This window comes from Terrapene carolina, unplaced genomic scaffold, assembly GCF_002925995.2.
Source record: "Terrapene carolina triunguis isolate 2854851 unplaced genomic scaffold, T_m_triunguis-2.0 Scaffold69, whole genome shotgun sequence".
Classification (NCBI taxonomy): domain Eukaryota; kingdom Metazoa; phylum Chordata; order Testudines; family Emydidae; genus Terrapene; species Terrapene triunguis.
The window spans coordinates 66,270,968-66,295,172 of NW_020664420.1; the positions used below are offsets into that span (position 1 = coordinate 66,270,968).

Genomic DNA, 24,205 nt, shown 5'->3' on the forward strand with positions numbered 1-24,205 from the left:
CACACACACACACACACACACACACACACACACACACACACACACACCAAATAAAGCGCCAGCATAGCTTGCAGTCTTATCCTTACCACTCCACACCAGTGGAAAACAAGAACTATGACTATATGTTCAATGACCTGCGATTACTACAGGATCAGTCAGCAAGCACCTTGCACTTCATTTATTACCTTATAAAGGTTTTATTTTAAGACTTTGTCAGTGTTGATACCCTCAAAGTTGACTGTTAAGAATGGTCATTGTTTCTTTGCACTCCATAAATTTATGTTTTTTTGAAAATTGTAGTATATTTATTGGGTGTCACCAAACAAATATCAGAGACCAAAGTGGCATCCCTCCCACCAAATTCATATCAGGAGTTTATAAATCCATGTTCAAGCCAAGTACTGAGAGCAGTACACAAAAGCAGCACACTGCAATACTATGGCACAGTGTCAGTGATTTTTTAAGAGCTGATTCAGCCATACAGCTCCTTGATGGGTTCTTGTAATGTCCCTGGTGTCTGGCAGTTCAAAATCAGCAGTTTGTCTATTTCATCATTCCACCCTACTAGTAATGCTTCCCCTTTAGCTTCACAAATATTACTCGATACATAACAAGCAGCAATACCAGGAATATTTGCCTCACAGATATCCAGTGTAGTCATGAGAATTGCTAGAGTTCTTTCAACCTACCAAACACACATTCAACAGTCATCCTGACCAGTTTGGACGGTAGTTAAATCTTTCCATGGTTCTGTCCAGGTGTCATGTACAGTTTCATGATCCAAGTAAGCAAGCAGACACATTCCCCCAAATCGCTACTGGCATTTCAGCCTCACTAATGTGAGTGTGCCGGTCCAGGAAGAATGTCTTTCGGAAATCCTGTATTCCTAAAGTTGCACACATCATGCATCTTGCCTGACCAGCACAGTCAGTGAAACAGCCTGGTGATCTCCCAGTGTTTGCATAACCATGGAAAAGTACCCTTCCTGTTTAGGTACTCAGACACAAGGTGGGCGTGGGAGAAGGATCTGATTATGCAACCTATTGCCCCATCACAGTTTGGGAAGCTCACTTTTCAAACCCTCCGTTATTTACTGCACATTACCCAAAGTCACAATCATTTGAAGCAGGACACACTTAATGGCCTTGCACTCCTGGATGACCGCCATCCCCCACAGGTGATTTTTCCAACCCTGAACTGACTGCCCATCAACCAATAGCAGTCTCCAGTTGCAAACTTCCAGGGTGTGATTGCCACCTGTTTTTCTATTGTCCAGCAGCTCTCATTCTGGTATCACTGTGCTGAAGGGAACAGATCCAGGAACTTGGCATTCTGCATCCAAAAGTTCTGAAGCCTCTACTGATCGTCCCAGCTGCAAGCCCACCATCCCACAGGCTGAAAAACACCATTCCACCATGTGGAGCTGGTCAGTACATGCCTGTAACACTCTAATTTTTATTCACTATCTGCATCATCCATTCCTTCTCCTCCTCAGTTGTCTCAGATGCTTCATTACAGCACCACCACAATCCTTGAAGTGGTAGTCACTGAAGTTCTGCAAATACAGAAAAATTGTGCACCTGGTCTCTAAAACAGCCACCAGCGCTGCACTTAGCTGTGCTAGATCTTTTAGTCCAATGGATAGAACAAAAAGGCAGCATGAGAGACTACAGGCATTTTCAAAAATGGCACAAAAGTTACGGAATGGAGGAAAGGGAATTTGTGGGAACTAGACCCTGAGCTCCCATAATTTGCTGGACAGTCTAGTTCCCACAATACACTGCAAAAGTCTCCCACAAGGCAGAATAGTGGCCCAGGGATACTGGAATGCCTACACATGTTGCACCACATCTTTCGCCAACACAACATCTCACTATGAGGACATGCAGCACCGACAAGAGCGGCCAAGTGTGCACTCTCTCTAGCAACATCGGAAGCTGTAAGCAGACAAAAGTTCAGTCAGCGAATCTTGCTAATGTAGACATGGCCCCAGCAGAGCTACCCTGGTGGTAGAAACAATAGGGAATTTTAGGGAAAAAGTAGCATAGAAAACAGTCTACAAAGCAAATAGAATGCCAGTGGTTCCATGGCAGTTGAAGGACAATTGGCCAGAAATAAGAGCGAAAGCAGCATGTGTAATGTGTGTGCTGCTCATCCATTAATAACTGCTGATGTTGGAAGGGATCAGAAAAGAGAACTGTTTGGGAAGTGTTACCTTCTGACACAGGGGTAAAAAAGGGTGAATACCCCCCAGTAAATTCTGTAGAACCCAGTCATTGTCAACAGAAGAAAGAGACTGAGTGCACTCCTCTGATGAGAATTGAAATTGGTGAGCAGAACAAAGCTGAAGAGATAAGTAGTTTTGCTCCTGGATATAAAGAGCTTCACAATAATGTACAGAAAGGGATTACAGGAGTTCAGAGTGAAGACTAACATATGCGAGGAAATATATAGATAAGAGGAATATTATAATGATTCTTAACAAGTGGAAGGACTTTGAAATAAAACATACTTGGGAATATTAAGATTTAGATACTATAGCAAGAAAAAAATGGACATTTTAAGGTTTTAAAACATGGATTATTGAACAGAAATATCAATAAAAAGAATAAAGGGGCTTTCCACAAAATTTACAAATTCCTGTATGATATTTTCCTAACCAAAGGATGTATGTAAGCATGCCCTGTGGTATAGTAGGAAAGACCAAGATTACACAGAGGTCTTACTCTGTAATCATCCCTATTTTCCTCCAAAAAGTTTCTTAGCAAAATACTGCAAAGCACTGATAAGAATTTGTAAACTGACCCTACTCATTAGGGACTTAATTAGGAAACAGAAAAAAACATTTACCTCATGCCATGCAGAAGTCTACTCCCGCTACCTAACATATGATTAGCCACTACATTAATTCTCTAAGGCAAATTGGCTTTCTCTCATGAATTATGAATTAGCAACTTCAAAGAATAAACTCTTTTTTTTCCTTTTTAAAACTGACAAAAATCTTGCAGAACAAATTTAATAATTTTCTCTCGGTGCTATAATGATCTTGATTTACATGAAAACAAACTTTAGGATCATCTCACACTTTTAAAGTCACAGTTATGAGTCATTACTAGATGAACTGAGACACCACTGGTCCAAACCAGTTTTGGGCATTCTCTGGTTTATCAAATCAAAATCCCACACTGTCTATATGAACTGTGTACTTTGTATATACAGTATTCTGTCATTTCTGGAAGCTCAAAACTAATGAGACAGACCCAAAAAGTCATGAAGGTTTTTTTTGTTTGATTTTTTAAAAAAGATTAAATTATGTTTAGGTCTGTTTTCCAATTCTTCCCTCTCCCCACTCCCAATACATATGTGACAGAAACAATGCTTCAAACACTTGCAAATTTATACTAAGCAAGGCAATTTCAGCCCCCGTGGTAGAAGCTCTCACTACAAGACTCAATGAAGACCAGGACATCACTGTGCTAGTCCCTGTCTGGAAGAGTTTACAATCTACAGCAAAACATAGTGGTGCATTTGATGTGGGAACTGAACTTGTTTCGTATGGGTCTACCAAACATTCATTAGATGGGAACAACTATTAATCCCTGTTGAGCTGGACTTGATTCGAATGGGTGATCTACATGTCAGAGGCAACCTAGCTGATTAGCGTACCCCAGGCATCCACCCCTACGATTGCTAGTGTTACACCTTCAACTATAGGGGTCCAAAAAAACAAACCAAAAAAGTGTCTCTCATTTGGAGGATTTCCAAAAAGGACTGTTTCAAATGTGTAATTTTTTTTTATTTTATTTTATTTTTTTTAAAAGCATGACATTGACAGTGAAGTTTACCTAGAAAACTGAAGTTTGCCTTGGTTCAGGTTGCATGTTGTTCTTATGTTGCTTTTATGTGCAAAAAGCAACTCAAATTTAATTGTGGTGCCTCTAAGGTGCATCCCCCACATATTCACCAGGGCCTGACTCCTGTAATTGGAGCCAGGTGGGTGAAAAAGTCCACATGCACATACAACTACAGGATCAAAGCATTAAGATCTTAATTCTCTGCATGCTGTAAAGTCCTTCCCATCCATTATATTAGGAAAGTCAGCCAAAAACTCAAATGCACTTTTAAAATATATCCTCTGTCAGCTGCTGATGTGCAGATTACTCTCTGGTTAGCACAGCATTGACACCTTCTTGGGCTACATCCATTGAAGAACTACTGTAACAAGTACAAGATGGACACTGCCCAGCAATATCTGAAGGGAACTGGAAAGCTGGCTCAATAATGCCAAGGTTAAGTACTTCTAAAAGCAGCTGAGTTTTTTTCACCATTTTATTATTGTCACCAGACTAACTTATCACATAATTAGTTTGTGCTCCATCTGCAGACCTCAGGTGCGCCAACGTCTCATTATTAGTCTACAATTTTGCCAAGCTGAACTCCTCTTTATTATGCTTAATTCTTTCCCACTGCTTTTGAACTGAGGCCCACGAATGACAGCATTAAAGAGCCCTCTCATCAATAATTAGATGTTGATGTTTATTTATCCCACAAAAGAGGTTTATTAGAATTTAGTTGAATTTATTTTCTATTGTAACTGTTGCATAATATAACATTGCCTTTATTTCACAAGATGCAAGTGTTTTAGTATCAATATTAAAAGTTCAAAAAATACTAAATACATTTCTAGCTCACATTTTAAACATATGGACTCCTCCAAATCCCACCAGTTGCAATTAAGTATTTCTATTGCATTCCTGCTATAATTATTGTGCAGATGTTCCTATTATGAGAAGGAACTGTATAATACTGTAATAAAAATACGCAAGCATGTTTTTTTTGTCTAAAACCCTCTACTGGCCACAGAATCTAGCTTTAAAGCAACCTGAAAATTTTGCCAGGGTTAAAAAGAGGCCTCGTGACATGCACACACACAAATCACATGGCAAAAACCTAAGCCAACTGCAGAGTTCTATTTCTCATTCACTATGTTGGCAAGGGAAGGCAGCAGTGATATCGTTATGTGATCACGTGGAGGGTACAAATGACTAACTTTACAGAACCCTAGCTGATTCTGAGATACCAAGGGAAACCCATCAAAGCTTTCTCACATGGATGTAAAGTTATCAAGGCAATCTGAAAAAAAGATTTCTCTAGCTTCAAAAAGGAAAAGAAAATAGTCTCTTTCCAAGCTTCAGATGTTAAGTGACAGGGTGCACAACAGGGGAAGAAAGTGTTCCTCCCTTTAATCACCACTTGGAGTACAGACCACCAGAGAGGGAGGCAGGATCATAGCCCTATTCTCACCTTTGTACTAGCCACCAGAGCTAACCATCCAGAGAAAGGGATACACTTGTCCCTCATCATGACTGACGGGGAGCTCTAGGAAGCATCATGGAATAGTGATTCCCAGTGCTCCCAATAGGGCAATCCAGATCTGCACCTCCCTGAAATGGGGAAGGAATTACTGCAACGATCTGATTGTAAAGTTTTTTGTTTGCTGCTCCAGAACTTGTTAAAATTCTAATGAACAAATCTACTTTTGGTATACCTGCTCAGCCTCTTCCTTGATTAATGTTTCTTGGTGCTGCTGAAAATCTACTCTGCCTTTTTAAAGGCTTTTGAACTTTTTGCAACTATTGAAATTGACATATTTGACCAGACAAATATAGTGTTTGACATTTGGTAGCTCCAGTGTGTATATGGAAAACTTACTTTTAACATTTAGCTGAAATCACGAGGGCGATTTAACAAAAAATATTGCTGTCACATGAAAAATAATTCTAAAATTATTAATCATTTGTTTTAAAAGGTTTTTCTTTTTGCTGCACCATCAAAAAACCAAAGACAATAAAAACTCTTTCTTCAGGGCTAGAGTATCAGAGGGGGTAGCCGTGTTAGTCTGGATCTGTAAAAGCAGCAAAGAGTCCTGTGGCACCTTATAGGCTAACAGATGTATTGGAGCATGAGCTTTCGTGGGTGAATACCCACTTAGTCGGATGCATGTCCAACGAAGTGGGTATTCACCCACGAAAGCTCATGCTCCAATACATCTGTTAGCCTATAAGGTGCCACAGGACTCTTTGCTGCTTTCAGGGCTAGAGTAGCTCAACTAATCACCCTGTTTCTATTTCTTTTTTAATATTTCCAATGAGAACATAATGCTAAAGAAGAGTGCAAGATGTTTTTTAAAATATCATACTCTACAGTAGAGGTGGGCAAACTACAGCCCGGGGGCCACATCTGTCCCTCCAGGCTGTTTAATCTGGCCCTTGAGCTCCCACTGGGGAGCGGGGTCTGGGGCTTGCCCTGCTCCCATGCTCCAGCCGGGGAGCAGGGTCGGAGACCTCTCCACACGTGCATGCCAAGGCTCCCGGAAGCAGCAGCATGTCCCCTCTCCAGCTCCTACACTTAGAGGTAGCAAGGGGGCTCCACAAGCTTCCCCCACCCCAAGTGCCACCCCCGTAGCTCCCATTGGCCGGGAACGGCGGCGCCTGCGGACGGGGCGGCGCACGGAGCCACCTGGCCACACCACCACACAGGAGCCGGAGGGGAAAGGGGGACATGCCGCTGCTTCCAAGAGCTGCTTGAGGTAAGCGCCTCCCGGAGCCTGCACCCCTGACCCCCTCCCGTGCCCCAACCTCCTTCTCCAGCCCAGAGCCTCCTCCCCCCTCCTCATTTCTGCCACAATCCCAGAGCCTGCATCCCCAGCCAGTGCCCCCTGCCCCCCAACCCCAATTTCATGAGCATTCATGGCCCACCATACAATTTGCATACCCAGATGCTGGCCCTCGGGCCAAAAAGTTTGCCCACACCTGCTCAACAGGCTAGTAAGTCATTTGTTTAAAATTATGAACCACAGAGGAGTCTCTGTATCAATAGCTGTGCACACACACACACACACCCTTAGAAACTGGAGTCACTGATACAGAAGTATTACTTTCACTGATGGCAGAATTGTTGTGAATTTAGAGCAGCTAGGATGAGTACCTACATCTCACATTTTAAGAAGAGGGGGGGGGGGAAATCAGAGGTTCTGAAGCAATTTGGATACTTAAGATTTTTTTCTGAATAATTAAAGCAAATTTGTTAAAATTCATGTTTACGTTAAGTATTTATTTGAAATAAAGTTCATATAGCTCAGTAACGTGCCATAAAGAAACTGCAGATATCTTTGCGCTCAGGAAAAGTGTGCTGCCTCTTCACACTTAGTTTTTCATCAAAAAACTTGCAGATGTCATATTCATTATCGATACTATTGAGCACACTACATTCTTCACTATCGATACTACTGAGCACACTACATTCTTCACATGCTCACAGCATGCAGGGGTGTTGTGTATTATCTTTCTTCACCAATGGGTCAGTTATCTTCATCTAGATGAAGAACCTTCATCAAGCACATGGCTAAAGTATAGTACACCAAAACATTGATGTATAGTTACAATGATCATACCATAAATTGATCATTTCAGATTTAGTTTTTCTTACAACAGCCATCCTTTAAAGTATAAATGTTTTATCACAACTAGGGCTCTCAATTAATCATAGTTAACTCACGCAATAAACTCAAATGAATTGCAATTAAAAAAATTAACAGCAATTAATTGCTGTTAAACAACAGAATACCAATTGAAATTTATTAAATATTTTGCAGCATGTTTTTCTACATTTTCAAATATATTGATTTCAATTACAAAGAATACAAAGTGCACAGTGCTCACTTTATATTATTACAAATATTTCCACTATAAAAATGATAAATAAGTAGTATTTTTCAGTTCATCTCATACAAGTACTGTAGTGTAATCTCTATCATGAAAGTGCAATTTACAAATGTAGTTTTTTAATTACATAACTGCACTCAAAAACAAAACAGGGTGGATAAAAATCAATTATTTTAAAAAAAATTAAAAATCGGATTTTTTGATAACATGCTTTTTGAGGAAAAAAACCTATCTAAAGATAGTTTTAATTAAGGTGTATTATAGCTCAAATATATCTCATCATGGAATAGGGATTATAAATTCTAACTCTATAGTTGAGACAATATATTCATGGAATGTTTAAGAAAAGTTTTGTAAATGAGTTCCAGTAGATCATGTATTAGGGACCCAATTTTATGAGGCTCCAGGGGCTTCTGTATAGAAAGATTAACCTAAATAATCTATCTACCCAATGGGACTCAGTGCTCAGTCTAGAAGATACCATCAGAGATGCTTAGTTTTGCAGTTCTCAAACTGTGGATTTGTGTCTCCAGAGATAACATGCTTGTTAACAGCAAAAATGTAAGTAAATAAGTAAATACATAAATACAATAAAATATAGAGCTGAGAAATAACAGACCTCAACCCTACTGTCCCTCTGTCTCTGTGTACACAAATTTGCACTCTCTTACCTCTCTCAAAGTGCAAAGTTTCAAAAAGTTCAATGAATAGAAGATTGTTGGGGGCGGAACAGATCTGGACAAGGAGAAGAAGTCTGGAGATAAATGTGAGAAGGGAGGTACAGGCAGTAGAAACAAAAGTGAAACTGTTTGAGCAGCATATTCCAGAAGTCTTGAGGTCTTTCTGAGTGTAGCCTTCATTGATTTGAGATCTACCATACCATTCTCTCACTAGAAGAGAAAACCTATAATGGCAGCAAGCCATGAAAGAGACCCAGTTTGGGAATATTTTAATGAAGGTCCTCTATCTGTGGGTAAGACAGACGTGTGCAAAATGAAAACAGTGCAACAAAGAAATGCAAGGCCTGGTTGCCCAAATGAAACAACATCATGAGAAGTGTTCCTTCTCAGGAGAAAGCTGCTTGAAGATGATGAAAGGAAAATGTCTGAACATGCAGGATCTTCAGGTTGGTAAACTTATTTCATACTTCTTTCTTAAGGAATGCCAGTCTTCCTTCTGGACTAGTCTTGAATTCTCATTTTGAGCAAGAAATATAGTTGTTACTCTATGGTACTATCATTTTAGATGCAGTTGTGATAAAAAAATAAGTAGCTGAAATAGGCAGATCTTCCTTTTACAATTTCACCTTTAAAGTAGTACTGAGTGTCAGTGAATGCAATGAGTAATACTAAATGAGCAGTATGGTAATAATAATTAAATAACTGCATTGACTTAACATACAGGGTTCTGAAGACTATCCACCTTCAAGATCACTATCATTTTCTATAGTTTCAGAGTTATCTACCAATGATAGTGTTTCAGTCACATCACGTATGTCACATAGCAACAGTATATCACCTGCAGCAAAAAGAAAAAAAAAAAAAAATCAACCATAGATAAGTTTGTGATAAGAACCAGCAGATTACAAAAAGAGGTAATTGATGAAAAAATTGCCCAGTTTGTTTATGCAACAAACTCCTTTCCGTATGATTGAGAACTCACACTTCATTAATATGGTTCAGTCATTAAGACCAGGATACAGTCCACCTAACAGAGCAAATGTCGCAGGTAAATTGCTGCAAGAAGTGTATGAAAGAGAAATTGAGCAGTGTGCAAAAGGTCTAGAGGGTAAAATTATTAACCTGAGGGTACGTCTACACTACGGGATTAATCCGAATTTAGATAATTCGAATTTGCGAAACAGATTGTATAAATTCGATTGTATGCGGCCACACTAAGCACATTAATTCGGTTTTTACCCACATTAATTCGGCGGTGTGCGTCCATGTACCTGGGCTAGCGTCGATTTCTGGAGCGTTGCATTGTGGGTAGCTATCCCATAGTTCCCGCAGTCTCCCCTGCCCATTGGAATTCTGGGTTGAGATCCCAGTGCCTGATGGGACCAAAACATTGTCGCAGGTGGTTCTGGGTACAGCCTCACCCCTCCTTCCCTCCCTCCTTCCCTGCATGAAAGCAATGGACGGCAGACAACCGTTTTGCGCCTTTTTTCTCCTGGGTGAACACTGCAGACTCCATACCACGGCAAGCATGGAGCCCGCTCAGCTCCAGACAGCAGTCATGAACATTGTAAACACCTCGCGCGTTCTCGTTGAGTTTATGCTGAGCCAGGACCAGAAAAACGAGGCGAGGAGGCAGCGGCGGCGGGAGCGCAGCGACCAGCGTGATGAGGACATGGACATGGACACGGACACAGAATTCTCTCAAATCACGGGCCCCGGTGCTTTGGAGATCATGTTGTTAATGGGGCAGATTCTATCCATGGAACGCCGATTCTGGGCAAGGGAAACAAGCACAGACTGGTGGGACCGCATAGTGTTGCAGGTGTGGGACGATTCCCAGTGGCTGCGGAACTTTCGCATGCGTAAGGGCACTTTCATGGAACTTTGTGACTTGCTGTCCCCTGCCCTGAAACGCCAGAATACCAAGATGAGAGCAGCCCTCACAGTTGAGAAGTGAGTGGCGATAGCCCTGTGGAAGCTTGCAACGCCAGACAGCTACCGGTCAGTCGGGAATCAATTTGGAGTGGGCAAATCTACTGTGGGGGCTGCTGTGATGCAAGTAGCCAAAGCAATCATTGAGGTGCTGCTACGAAAGGTAGTGACTCTGGGAAATGTGCAGGTCATAGTGGATGGCTTTGCTGCAATGGGATTCCCTAACTGTGGTGGGGCGATAGATGGAACCCATATCCCTATCTTGGCACCGGAGCACCAGGGCAGCCAGTACGTAAACCGCAAGGGGTACTTTTCAATGGTGCTGCAAGCACTGGTGGATCACAAGGGACGTTTCACCAACATCAACGCGGGGTGGCCGGGAAGAGTTCATGATGCTCGCGTCTTCAGGAACACTATTCTGTGTAAAGGGCTGCAGCAAGGGACTTACTTCCCGGACCAGAAAATAACCGTTGGGGATGTTGAAATGCCTATAGTTATCCTTGGGGACCCAGCCTACCCCTTAATGCCATGGCTCATGAAGCCATACACAGGCAGCCTGGACAGGAGTCAGGAGCTGTTTAACTACAGGCTGAGCAAGTGCAGAATGGTGGTAGAATGTGCATTTGGCCGTTTAAAAGGTCGCTGGCGATCGCTACTGACTTGTTCTGACCTCAGCAAAAGAAATCTCCCCATTGTTATTTCTGCTTGCTGTGTGCTCCACAATCTCTGTGAAAGTAAGGGGGAGACCTTTATGGCAGGGTGGGAGGCTGAGGCAAATCGCCTGGCTGCTGATTACGCGCAGCCAGACACCAGGGCTATTAGAAGAGCACATCAGGAAGCAGTGTGCATCAGAGAAGCTTTGAAAACCAGTTTCATGACTGGCCAAGCTACAGTGTGAAATTTCTGTTTGTTTCTCCTTCATGAAAACTCGCCCCCTTTATTGACTCATTCTCTGTAAGTAACCCACCCTCCCCCTTCCCCCAGCTTGCTTTCAAACCAAATAAAGTCACTATCGTTTAAAAATCATTTATTCTTTATTCATAGATTGTAAAAAGAGGGAGGGATCCCGGGTGGGGTTTGGGAGGAGGGAAGGAAAAGGCCATTAAGAAATGATTAAAAAAAATGACAGCCTTTTGCTTGGGCTGTCCACTGGGGTGGAATGGGAAGGTGTACGGAGCCTCCCCCCCCCCCGCGTTCTTACACGTCTGGGTGAGGAGGATATGGAACATGGTGAGGGGGGAGGGGGGTTATACAGGGGATGTAGCGGCACTCTGTAATCCTGCTGCCGTTCCTGAAGCTCCACCAGACGCCGGAGCATGTCTGTTTGCTCTCGCAGTAGCCCCAGCGTTGCTTCCCGACTCCTCTGATCTTCCTGCCGCCACCTCTCATCTCGAGCGTCTCTCCTGTCCTCACGTTGGTCCCTCCTGTCCTCACGTTGGTCCCTCCTGTCCTCACGTTCACTGGCTTCTTTCCTATACTTTGAAACCGTGTCCTTCCACTCATTCAGATTAGCTCTGTCACTGCGGGTGGATTGCATGATTTCTGCAAACATCTCGTCTCGCGTCTTCTTCTTCTGACGCCTTATCTGTGCTAGCCTTCGGGATGGAGGAGGGAGGCTTGAAGAATTTGCAGCTGCAGGAGAGAGGGAAAAAATGAGAGAATTTTTTAAAAAGATACATTTTGCAGAACAATGCTTATACTCTTTCACGGTGACCAACACTATTCACATTACATAGCACATGTGATTTTGCCTCTTAATATTGAGTGCCTGTGGCTTTGGTGTTAGAGATCACAGACGCAGGTCCGGGCAACAGAATTCAGCTTGCAGGCAGCCATGGTAAGCCATTGTCTTTCGGCTTCTGCGCCCTCCTTTCCCACATACCAAAGCAAAGCCTGTTGACTGCTGCGGTTTTCCTGTTAACCTTCAGCAGCAGAAAACAAACTAACCCCCCCCACCATCCAATTCTCTGGGATGATCGCTGTATCCCTCCCACCACCGCGTGGCAGGTATCAGGGAAGATCCCTGCAGAAACCAAACTAACCACCCCGACCCCCCCATGAATTCCCTGGGATGATCAATGTACCCCTCCCCCGACCGCGTGGCTGGTAACAGGGAAGATCCCTGCTAGCCAAACGCAAAAAGCTCTGGGCCAATCCCCCCCGCGGTCGCCTAACTGCAGGGAAGGATTTCTTTTCAGCCACAGGCAAACAGCCCAGTAGGAACGGCCACCTCTGTCCCCTTAATTAAATTCCCATATTTCAACCAGGTTACCATGAGCGATATCACTCTCCTGAGGATTACACAGCAAGATAAAGAACGGATGTTGCTTGAATGCCAGCAAACACCGGGACCATACGCTGCCAGGCTTTGTCAGGCAATGATACCAGATTACTTGCTGCAAGCATGGCGCGGTCAAGTGTCCTACCATGGAGGACGGAATAAGGCTGCACTGCCCAGAAACCTTGTGGCAAGGCTTTTGGAGTACCTCCAGGAGAGCTTCATGGAGATGTCCCTGGAGGATTTCCGCTCCATCCCCAGACACATTAACAGACTTTTCCAGTAGCTGTACTGGCTGCGAATGCATACAAAGTCCTCAGGGCAAAATAATCATTAAAATACCTTGCTTTTAAAACAAGTTTTATATTTTAAAAGGTAAACTCACCTGAGGTCCCTTCCATGGGGTCGTTGTCTTGGATACTGGCTTGGGAGGGTTCGGAGGATACTTCACTCAGGCTGAGAAAAAGCTCCTGGCTGTAGGGGAGAACGGAGTGCTGGGTGCTCTCCGCAAGCTCGTCCTCCTCCTCCTCGTCCGCAGAATCCTCAGGTGTAGCTGAGATTACCCCCGCCTCAGATTCCACGACCACAGGTGGGGTAGTCATGGCGGCCCCCCCTAGAATTGCATTTAGCTCGGCGTAGAAGCGGCATGTCCGCGGCTCTGACCCGGAGCGACCGTTTGCCTCCTTTGTTTTTTGATAGGCTTGTCTGAGCTCCTTCACTTTCACGCGGCACTGATCTGAGTCCCTATTGTGGCCTCTCTCCATCATGCGCTTGGAGATTTTTTCAAAAGTTTTGGCATTTCGTCTCTTTGAACGAAGTTCTGCTAGCACTGAATCCTCTCCCCATATAGCAATCAGATCCAGTACCTCCCGAACGGTACATGCTAGTGCTCTTTTTCGATTATCAGCCTGCATTGTTACCTGTGCTCACCTGTGCTCTCCACGCTGGGCAAACAGGAAATGCAATTCAAATGTTCGCGGGGCTTTTCCTGTTTACCTGGCCAGTGCATCCGAGGTCAGATTGCTGTCCAGAGCGGTCAGTGGTGCACTGTGGGATAGCTCCCGGAGGCCAATAACATCAAATTGCGGCCACACTACCCCTAATTCGAATTGACAAAATCGATTTTGGCGCTACTCTGCTCGGGGTGGAGTACAGAAATCGATTTTAAGCGCCCTTTATTTCGAACTAAATGGCTCCATTGTGTGGACGGGTGAAGGGTTAATTCGAATTAACGCTGCTAAATCCGAATTAAAGTCGTAGTGTAGACCAGGCCTGAGTCTTGATGAGTGGAGCAATGTCCTCAATGATCCTGTTGTATGTACTTGTGTGAAAACAGAAGAAGGGAATGTCTTCCTTACAGAAACAATTGATACATCAGGAAATGCACACACAGCAGAATACTTACAAGAAGTAGCAGTAAAAGCTAGAACAAACTGAAAAAAAATTCAAATATCTAGTATGCAGCTTAGTCACAGACAATGCTGCAAATGTATCCAAGATAAGAAGAAATTATTTAGAAGAGAGTGAAGAGAATCCCAAGCTAACAACATACGGTTGCAGTGCTCATTTGATGCACCTCCTAGCCAAAGACTTCAGTGTTCCAGAAATAAAGGCTAATGTTGTTGAAATGGCAAAATACTTCCGTAACAACCACTTTGCAGCAGCTGCTCTGAAAACAGTGGGAGGAACCAAGCTAACTCTCCCACAGGACGTGCGATGGAACTCAGTAGTGGACTGTTTTGAGCACTATATCAAGAACTGGCCTAATCTGATGACAGTTTGTGAACAAAATCATGAAAAAATAGATGGCACTGTCACAGCCAAAGTTCTCAACATTGGGTTTAAGAGAAATATTGAACACATACTGAGTGCCCTGAAGCCTATTTCTGTAGCCTTGAACAAAATGCAGGGAAATAGCTGTTTTATTGCAATGGCTGTCTTAAAAATGTCTTTTTCACAACAGCAAGAATTATTACTCCTAGTCCCGCAAACATACAAAGATACCTAGGACTGCTTTCACAGATTGCTAGACCTCAATTCACAAGCACACAAGTAACACATGAACACAGATCTATTATAGATGATATTCCAGATAATTTAAGTTTTCCTTGGTTAAAATCATAGGGCCTGTTCCTGCAAATACTTCTCATGCAAAATTCCCTTTGAAATTTATGGAAGAACTGTGCACATAGCATTTACAGATCTTTAACCAAGATCTGTGCCAATAAATTACTATATATTACTTTATGTCATCCTCTTTTATATGACCAACAGCCTTTTTTAAAGCAATATACTACATTTAGGGAACAGTGATGCACTAGTGTACATAAGAGCACCATTTCCTAACCCTAAAGGGTAATCTTTAAAAATGACAAGACAATTGCTACTCAGCAATCACCAAAAAATTCAAAATATATATGTGAGGAAATCACATCTAAATGTTAAACTCTTTCCAAGTTGATGAAACAAAGGGGCCGTATGGTGGGGGTGGTGAGGGAAATCAATAGCTGTCTGTTACTTTCCATTTTGTTTAGAATTAGCAGTCAGTTCTATTAAATATTTCTTGAGACACTTGCTAGTCTTATTGACAGCAATCACTTTATATTAATACAAAATAGATAACCTGTATTTTTAAAAAGGGACAGGCTTCAGAGATCAGCACTCATGTCAATTACAATCATCTGGTTGCTCACTGGACTAGAACTGGCAGAGAGGTGGCATGACAGGCAAGTTCACATTGTATTAACCATGCATCCATGATCCTAGCTAATCCAGTATTCAAGTTTAATTGATGGTTTACCCAGCCAGAACCACCATAGGCATGTTTTAAAACAAGGCATACATGTTTTCAATTGAGTTATATTTTGAGCCTATAACAAGCTTAGATAGCTTCTCTGACCAAAACATGTGTTTGGTTGAGTGGGGATTGTAACATTCAGTTTGTGAACTGGCATCAAAACAACATACAACAAGCCAATAATCCACTAACCTAGAACAGTCTTTAATCATCATCTCATAATAAGATCATAAAGATCTGTGATGTCTACTGACATGGACTATATCTATTATTAATATACCAATACTTGATGGAGTTTGCATGTATATATACACACACCTTATATTTTCATTTTTAGAATAAAGCACATATCTAGTCCTGTGTGTGAAGTTGGTATTCTATGTGTAAACTGACACCAAGTGGTCTTCCTGAATCTAAAGCCAAATAGCTCCAGTGATTACTCCTGCTTTTTGCTTAGATTTCAATTATTGTGTATTTTATTTCTATAGGTGTTCTTAGCTATGGCCTTGTCTATACACAAGCATTGGAGTGTTTTAACTAAATCTGTTTCTGAATGGTTTAGTGAAAACAAAAACAACACCTTGCCTAAAAACGCATAAATAGGTTTGAGCAACGTATAGTTTACTTTTAAATTAGCGTAACTTGTTTGTAAATAAGGCCTATGTTTGATAAGCACATTTTATAAATCTAAACAAGTTTCTTTGTATGAAAAATACACCATGAGGCATTAGATGGCAGTATTATATCATTATCCACAACACCACCAGGAATAATTGAAGATTTCTCCCCAATAAATGGGTTAAAGTGACTTCAAAACATTCTACTAACTTACAGTGCTATTGGAAGTGATTTTGAAGAGTTACTCCTAAGGGCATTCTGCATCAAAAAATTAAAAATTCTGTGCACAATATTTTAAAATTCTGCAAATTTTGTCATATAAATGTGGAGGCTCCAGCATGGCATTGGGGAGCACAGGCAACTGCCTGCACAGAGGTAGGAGATCACTCTGCAGCTCCCCCTTGCCCCCTCTCGGGACATGGCTCAGCAGTGAGGCTGCACCCAACCCTGACACAGCACAAGGATCAAGCCTCCCCCAGACAGCATCCCAGGGCCCTGCCCCTATGTGCCAGGTGCACCAGGTGTGGGCAGGCAGGCTCAGCCTGGCAGGATCCAAGTGTGGAGGGACTTAGTGTGGGGGGATCCAGGTGTGCGTTGAGAGGGTTCTGTGTGGGGCAATCTGGGTGCGGGAGGCGATCTGGATGCACAGGGGCTTGTTGAGTGGTTCTGGGTGAAATGGTAATGGGGCTCTGCAGGGGGGGTCCAGGTGGGAGGGTCGGGGTATGAGGGGCTCTGGATGCATGGAGGTTGGGCGAATGGGAGAGCAGCTCCCCGTACAATGATCCCTCCCCCTGCAGCTGAGGAGCAATGGGTGGGGAGTTTGCAGAGCTTCCTATAGCCTGGGGAGAAATCTGGGGGTGGGTCTGACCCAGCCCCGGATGCCGTGGAGGGGAGGAGGAAGTCCCATCCTCCCCAGCCCAGCCAGACCTAGCAGCTGAGCCCAGTGCAGGGTAAGAGCCACCAGCTGAGTCTTCCCCAGTCCCGCGCCCCGCCCCACATTGATTTACTACTGTGTCAGTTGCCCTAGGCACCCAAAACATACTGCTGGGGAGGTTCGCATGACTGCTCTTGTGGCTTCCCTTAGCTTTCCTGTCAGAAAGTCATTTTTCCATGGGGAAGCAAAGAAATCTGCAGAGGACATGAATTCTGCGCATGTGCAGTGGTGCAGAATTCCCTCAGAAGTAAAGAGTACACTATCATTCAAATTTATTTGAGCATAAGCTTTCATGGGCTACAGCCCACTTCATCTGATGAAAGCTTATGCTCAAATAAATTTGTTAGTCTCTAAGGTGCCACAAGTACTCCTGTTCTTTTTACGGATACAGACTAACACGGCTGCTACTCTGAAACTTGTCACTATAATTCAAAAGCATATAGAACACAAGACAAACTGACTTCTGACTACAGAAAGATTTTCCAATACTGTTGATATAAGGATGAATGCTTATAACTCAAACCACTGAATTAATATTAATTAACTATCATTTCACCAGTGAGAGTTAATTTTTTAATCATGCTCATCTCACGATTTTAAAATCTGCTGTGAAAGTGTTCTTAAAACAAATATGTGCTGAGTCACCATCCAAGACTGCTATAACATGAAATATATAGCAGAACGCAGGTAAAACTGAACAGGAGACATACAATTCTCCCCCAAGGAGTTCAGTTGCAAATTCAATTAAGGCTTTTTTTTTTTTAAACGAGTATTATCAGCATGGAAGTATGGCCTCTGGAATGGTGGCCGAAGCATGAAGCGGCATACGGATATTTAGCATATCTGGCATGTAAATATCTTGCAACACTGGCTACTAAAGTGCTATGTGAATGCCTGTTCTCACTTCCAGGTGACATTGTAAATAACAAGCAGTCAGCAGTATCTCCCGAAAAGGTAAACAAACTTGTCTGTCTTAGCAATTAGCTGAACAAGAAGTAGGACTGAGTGGACTTTTAGGCTATGAAGTTTTACTTTTTTTTTTTTGTTACTCAAAAACAAACAAACAATCTACATTTGTAAGTTACACTTTCATGATAAAGAGATTGTACTACAGTACTTGTTTGAGGTGAAATGAAAAATACTATTTCTTTTGTTTATCATTCTTACAGTGCAAATGTTTGTAATAAAAAATAATATAAAGTGAGCATGGTACACTTAGTATTCTGTGTTGTAACAGAAATCAATATATCTGAAAATGTAGAAAAAAATTCAAAAATATTTAATACATTTCAGTTGGTATTTTATTGTTTAACAGTGCGATTAATCGCAATTAATTTTTTTTAGTTAATCACCTGAGTTAAGTGTGATTAATCGACAGTTCTAGTTGTGAATACACTATATCCATCAATGCAGCAAAGCTAAGTGTCTACAGAAAATCAGGTTGGTTTAACTACATTGGTCAGAGGTGCAAAAAATCCACACCCTGAGCAGAGTTGTTAAACCAATTTAAGTCTCCTTGTAGACAGCACAAGGTCAACAGAAGAAATCTTCCATCAACCTAGCTACCGCCTCTTGGGGAAGTGGACTGCCTATACCAATAGGAGAACCCCTCCCATCACAATAGTGCAGCCATGCTGCTATAGCGTTTTAATCAGACATACCCTGTGATATGAACGGAAGAGACAGCAAGCAGGTGTGAAGAGAGAGGAAGAGGAAAAAGTGTTGTTGGGTGGGAGCTCAAGCACATTTGGCAATATTGGCCCGGAATCAACCCAAAAGATATTTCTAAACACACCAGGGCAACAAAAGTGTTTTTAAGATTTTTTTTAAAATACCGATTCACACTATTTCAAGGGTGCTCTATTAAGAAAACAAGTTACCGTATATACTCGTTCATTAGCCCGTTCGTTTATAAGCCGAACCCCCAAGATGGTTAGGTAAAAATAGCAAAAACTGTATGACCCTTTCATAAGCCGATCCTATATTTCAGGGGTTGGCAAACTTTGACTCCCGGATGTCAGAGTAAGCAGCTGGCGGGTCAGGACGTTTTGTTTATTTGGAGCGTTATTTGGAGCAGCCAATGGGAGCTGCGGGAATGGCAAACCGCGGCCACAGGGAGCTGAGGGGCTCCATGCCTGCAGACGCTCCAACAAAACAACAATGTATTAGATATTCAATTCAATGATTCCATAGAGTTTAAAATCATCAAATTTTGGTGTAGACCCATTTATAAGCCGACCCCAGCTCTTTGATGCGTCACTTTTTTACCAAAAATATTCGGCTTATGAACGAGTAATATATACGGTAATTAAAAATATCAGTGTTTCTTTAAAGGGAAATACAAGTAAAGGACACTGAGAAAGGGGTAACAAGATAATGCAAGAACAAGACAAAGTGATAACAGCAAGAACTACTAAATAGAAGAATCAAGGTTCGCTGCACTAATCTAGACTTCACACAAACTAAGTTCTGCCAAGCCTTTTTTTTTAAATGTCATTCCCTGTTATTTTTCCACTGACACAGGGTTATTTTCTGACTATGCATCCGAAGAAGTGAGGTTTTTACCCACGAAAGCTTATGCCCAAATAAATCTGTTAGTCTTTAAGGTGCCACCAGAGTCCTTGTTGTTTTTGTAGATACAGACTAACACGGCTACCCCCTGATACAGGGTTATTTTCTGACTTAACTACTATATGATCCACCAATTTAGGACTTAATAGCTTTGGGGCAATCCTGCACATTTACATACACTGAACATTAAGCATGCACATAAGTGCATGCAGGATTGGGTCTTTAAGGTCCTCGTCACAGCTGTTCAGCATCTGCTGGATACTACTTGGGTAAACTGATCAAAATCAGGAGAGCACAGGTTGGTAGAAATGACCACTCAAGGCAACTAAACTGTATTTCCTAGGAACATGTACATAAACTTAAAACTCAAGTTGTGGAGCTAGAATATTGTGCTTTGTACCACTTGATGATTACCTCTTCTGGTCATTCCTTCTGGGGCTCCTGGCATTGGCCACTGTAGGAAGACAGGTACTGGGCTAGATGGGCCTTTGGTCTGACCCAGTATGGCTGTTCTTATGTACCATTTGGTTTTGAGCTTTCTGGCTCATGAGTTACCAGCAGGACTGTAGCAGGTGGGGGTTATAATGCTATTGCTGTAATTTCAACTATATATGCACGTATAAGAGTTGGGCCTCAACCGCTGCCTGTAATACTGACTAATACTATCTCATTATTTCCTTGTACCTGCCCATCCATCTGTATCCACATATCTCCCTCTGGGGAAAGGCTAAGGAAGGGGTTCTCAAACTGGGGGTCGGGACCCCTCAAGGGGTCACAAGGTTATTACGTGGGGGGGTCACAAACTGACAGACTCCACCCCAAGCCCCACTTTGCCTCTAACATTTATAACGGTTTTAAATACATAAAAAGTGTTTTTAATTTATAAGGGGGGGGGTCGCACTGAAAGGCTTGCTATGTGAAAGGGGTCACCAGTAGAAAAGTTTGAGAACCACTGGGCTAAGGGAACATACATAACAAAAATGCGGCCCCCTCACTTACTGCACCAGTGGAAGGTGCGCAGATGCTACGGTGAAGCCTGCGGTGTAAAACCCCAATCAGAATACAACCTGTACAGCTCAACGTGCTTTACAAAGGAGATAAGCACATCATTCTCTCCCCCCCCCGCCCCCCGTTTTTTTAGAAAGGAGAAAATTGAGGCACGGAGAGCGGAAGTGACTTGGCCAAGGTCAGCCATTGGCAGAGCTGCAGCCCCCCTCCCCAGCTGCTGAAGTCCGGTCCCTAAGCGAACATAAGCATATGGCTGGTGACGCAGCAGAGACACTTGCACCTGCAACCCCCGCCCTGGCTCCGCTCCCCCTGCGGAAGCGCGGGGCGAGCCGGGCCCCCTGCCAAGCAGCAACAGGCGGAGAGCAGCGGCCCGCGACACCCGAGAAGACCCGCCTCAGGACTCCCGAAGGCATGTCCCGCCCCGTGCCCGAGGCGGACCCGGCAGACCCCCGCGCTGCGGCCCGGGCGCGGTGCGGGCAGAGCTGGGCGCAGACAGCGGCCCGTGTCCCGGCGCTTCCCCCTCCACAACGGCAGGGGGCGCAGCCGCCAGGCCCCGCTGCCCGGCTCGGGCTGACCCCGCGCCCCGCTCCTCACCTGCAGCGCCCGCACTCGGCCCGCCTCACGCAGCGCTCCACGGGCAGCTCCCACAGACCCTCGCAGCCGCCATCTTCCCGCCCCGCTGCTGCCTCCACGGGCCCTTCCGCGGCGCCCGACTCCTCGCTCCCAGGCACTGCCGTCTCCATTTCGCCGCCGGCTAGGCAGAGCCAGGGCTCAAGGCTGCGCTGTGGGAGGTAGCCGCCAGGTGGCGCTAAGAGGCCGCGAAAGGCGGTGGTCGGTTGGGAGCCTGGGTAAGGCCGCGGGGCCCCGTCCGGGGGGGGGGGGAAGGAGGGGTCAAGCGACTATCGCGGAACCGCCCCCCGGGCTGTTCAACCAATCACAAGGCCAGATAGGGTCACTATTCCCGCCTTGTGGGGGGGAGGGGCGGTAGCTGGTTGTCCCGGTCCGGAGGTGCCATCGGGGAGCGAACGGGAGAGGTGGGGCTGGGTGGTAGAAGCTGCGCAGCCCCCTCGAATTGCGCCAGAGACGCGCCCGGAGGAAGGTTCCCGTGCAGCGTCTGTGAGGCCGGGGTACACTGCGAGCCGCGTGTGAGAGCTGGGCGTTGCTGTAGCGCCCACTACCGTGAAACTGACTAGACATCCTGGGCAGGTGTGCGTATCTGCATTGGCCCAGAGTTACTCCGGATTAATGCCACGTGTGGTTGTACTGGTTCTGGAAGCAGGCTGCGTTATTTTGCATTAGTTTAATTCGCTTTGTTGTTAATTTGTGTTAGCGTAGTCCACATCTGGAGCTAATTCAAAGCTGACTTTATTCCATTTTAGCATTTATATGTAGACAAACATACATACGTCTGCATCTGTGCTATAGCATATTCTGGTAGAGACTGTAGTGTAGGCATACCCTATGTGCAAATCTTTGCAGGATCAGGCCATTAGTGAAAAGTAGATGGCGGGGTAATTAATTTTTGATAAATTCAGTTTATTGTTAAGTTAAGTAACTTGATAATAGTCATAAAATGCTGAAAGACAAACACCCAGTGGGCAAACACTTTTAATAAAACAACACCTTCAGAAGATGAGCCTGGGAACTTAAATTCATAACTCTGCTAGCCACTAAAAATCATGGATTTTAAAAAAAAGATACTGGCTTTGTGGCTCATTACAACAATCTAACCCACTAACCCTCCTTATTCCTATCACTGCAGAGGTGTTTACTACCACTGTCACCTGGAATGATTGCTTGCAATGCATGTTAACTAATATACCCATATCTGTTCCACCCTTGTATTTTTCTGAGACACTCTGAATACCTTTCCCAGACCTGAAGAAGAGCTCTTTGAAAGTAAAAGAACTTGTCTCTTTCACCAACAGAAGCTACGGTGCTGCAGCACTGTAATGTAGATGCTTCCTACACCGACAGAAGGGTTTTTTTACATTGCTATAGGTAATCCACTTCTCTGAGCAGCAGTAATTAGGTCAATGGAAGGATTCTTCAGTCAACTTAGTCACATCTACACTAAGGATTAGGTGGGCATAGTTACAGTGCTCAGGGAGCTGCATTTTTCAACCCCCTGAGTGCCAGAGCTATGTCAACCTAACTTTTAAGAGTAGACCAGGTCTTAGTCCACACTGTCCCCTCCCTATCTCATCTCAATGAAAAGAGCCCTCACCTAGCATATAAACATTTTGTTTGTCTGTCTCTCATACTCATTTAGGGATTTGTCTATACTACAAATTCTTTGCCAGTGTAACTATGCTGGCCTGGCCCCCTAGTGGAGACTCAGCATTTGTCTCCTACCATAATTTAACCATTTCCTCGAAAGACATTAGCTATGCCAACGAGAGCACTCTTCTGTCGGCATGGTTGTGTCTACATTAGGGGAGGTTAGCTGTGTTAACTAGGGAGTGTGATTTTTTTGCACACTCCTAATCAACATAACTGTCCTGGCAAAACTTTGCAGACTAAGCCACACACACTGCCAAGTGCCCCTTCCAGATAAGGCCTTTCTGCAGCCTCTAATGATAACCACCTGCACAACTTCACACCAGGGTCTGTATCAACCTAGGATGAGGCTTATCGTTGATATTCTCAAATCTTGCAGGAAAAATCTAAAACCTCAGCTTCGATCTTAGTATAAGTTTAAAATAAAATTATTTTTAACCATTTTCTCTTAATATACAGTAAAAGCTGTGTTATCTGGTACTTTACCAACCGGAAAGCTCTATAAAGGCATTTCTGATCTTCATTGAAAGTCTGGATTATAGTCTGGTTGGTATATGACCAGCAGGCTCCCTACCTGGCTCCACATGGCTCCCTGGAAGCGGTGATATGTCCCTGCTGCTCCTAGGGGGAGGTGTGGCTAGGCGGCTCTGCCTAGCAGTGCGTCCACCCTGCCCAGAGCACTGCCTCTGCAGCTCCCATTGGGCGGAAACCATGGCCAATGGGAGCTGTGGGGGCAGCGCCTGCAGGTGGAGGCAGCATGCAGAGCGGTCTAGCTGTGCCTCTGCCTAGGACTAGCAGGGACAGGTCTCTGCTTCTGGGGAGCCACCCGAGCTGAGCGCTGCCCAGATCTGGCACCCCACAACCCTCCCACGTCCCTTCCCCGAGCCCCCTCTGGCACCTCAACTCCCTCCCAGAGCCTGCACTGAGAAGCTCCTCCTGCGCCCCGAGCCCTAAGCCCCCTCCTGCACCCAAACTCTCTCCCTCTTAGTTAACCGGAATTTTTAATTAACCAACACCACCCATTCCCACAACATGCCAGATAACACAGCTTTTACTGTACTTATGATTTTTCAAACTATGTGGAAAGGGAAAGTGATATTTCCCTCCTCCACGTGGGCATAGCCCCCAGATTGGCAGAGAGTTGAGTAAAAGAAAAGTAATAAACATGTTTTTGCAGAATATTTTCATCAAGAAGGGAATGGAAATAATAGTCTGTGACGGTCCACGCCCCTAAGGTTGCGGGCGGCGTGGACTATCCGCCACCGTCTGTCAACTAGCCCTTTAATCCAGGGCTGTATAGCCTACCGGCCAAAGTCTGTGACGTCCCCTTTGCCTCAAGGGGACGCAGCCTAACGGCAAGAGTCTGGAACCCAGCCCGTGGCT

General features: G+C 44.1%; 1 protein-coding gene across 1 annotated transcript in view; it reads right to left on the reverse strand.

The window, feature by feature from the left end:
* DTWD2 (DTW domain containing 2) overlaps positions 1-21,384 on the reverse strand; it is a 120,388-nt gene extending 99,004 nt beyond the window's left edge. Inside the window, exon 1 of the mRNA XM_029910960.1 lies at positions 21,137-21,384. Within this exon, the coding sequence (XP_029766820.1) occupies positions 21,137-21,285 (149 nt within the window). The 5' untranslated portion in view covers positions 21,286-21,384. The remainder of the gene's footprint in view (positions 1-21,136) is intronic.
* Between the last annotated feature and the right edge of the window lie 2,821 nt (positions 21,385-24,205).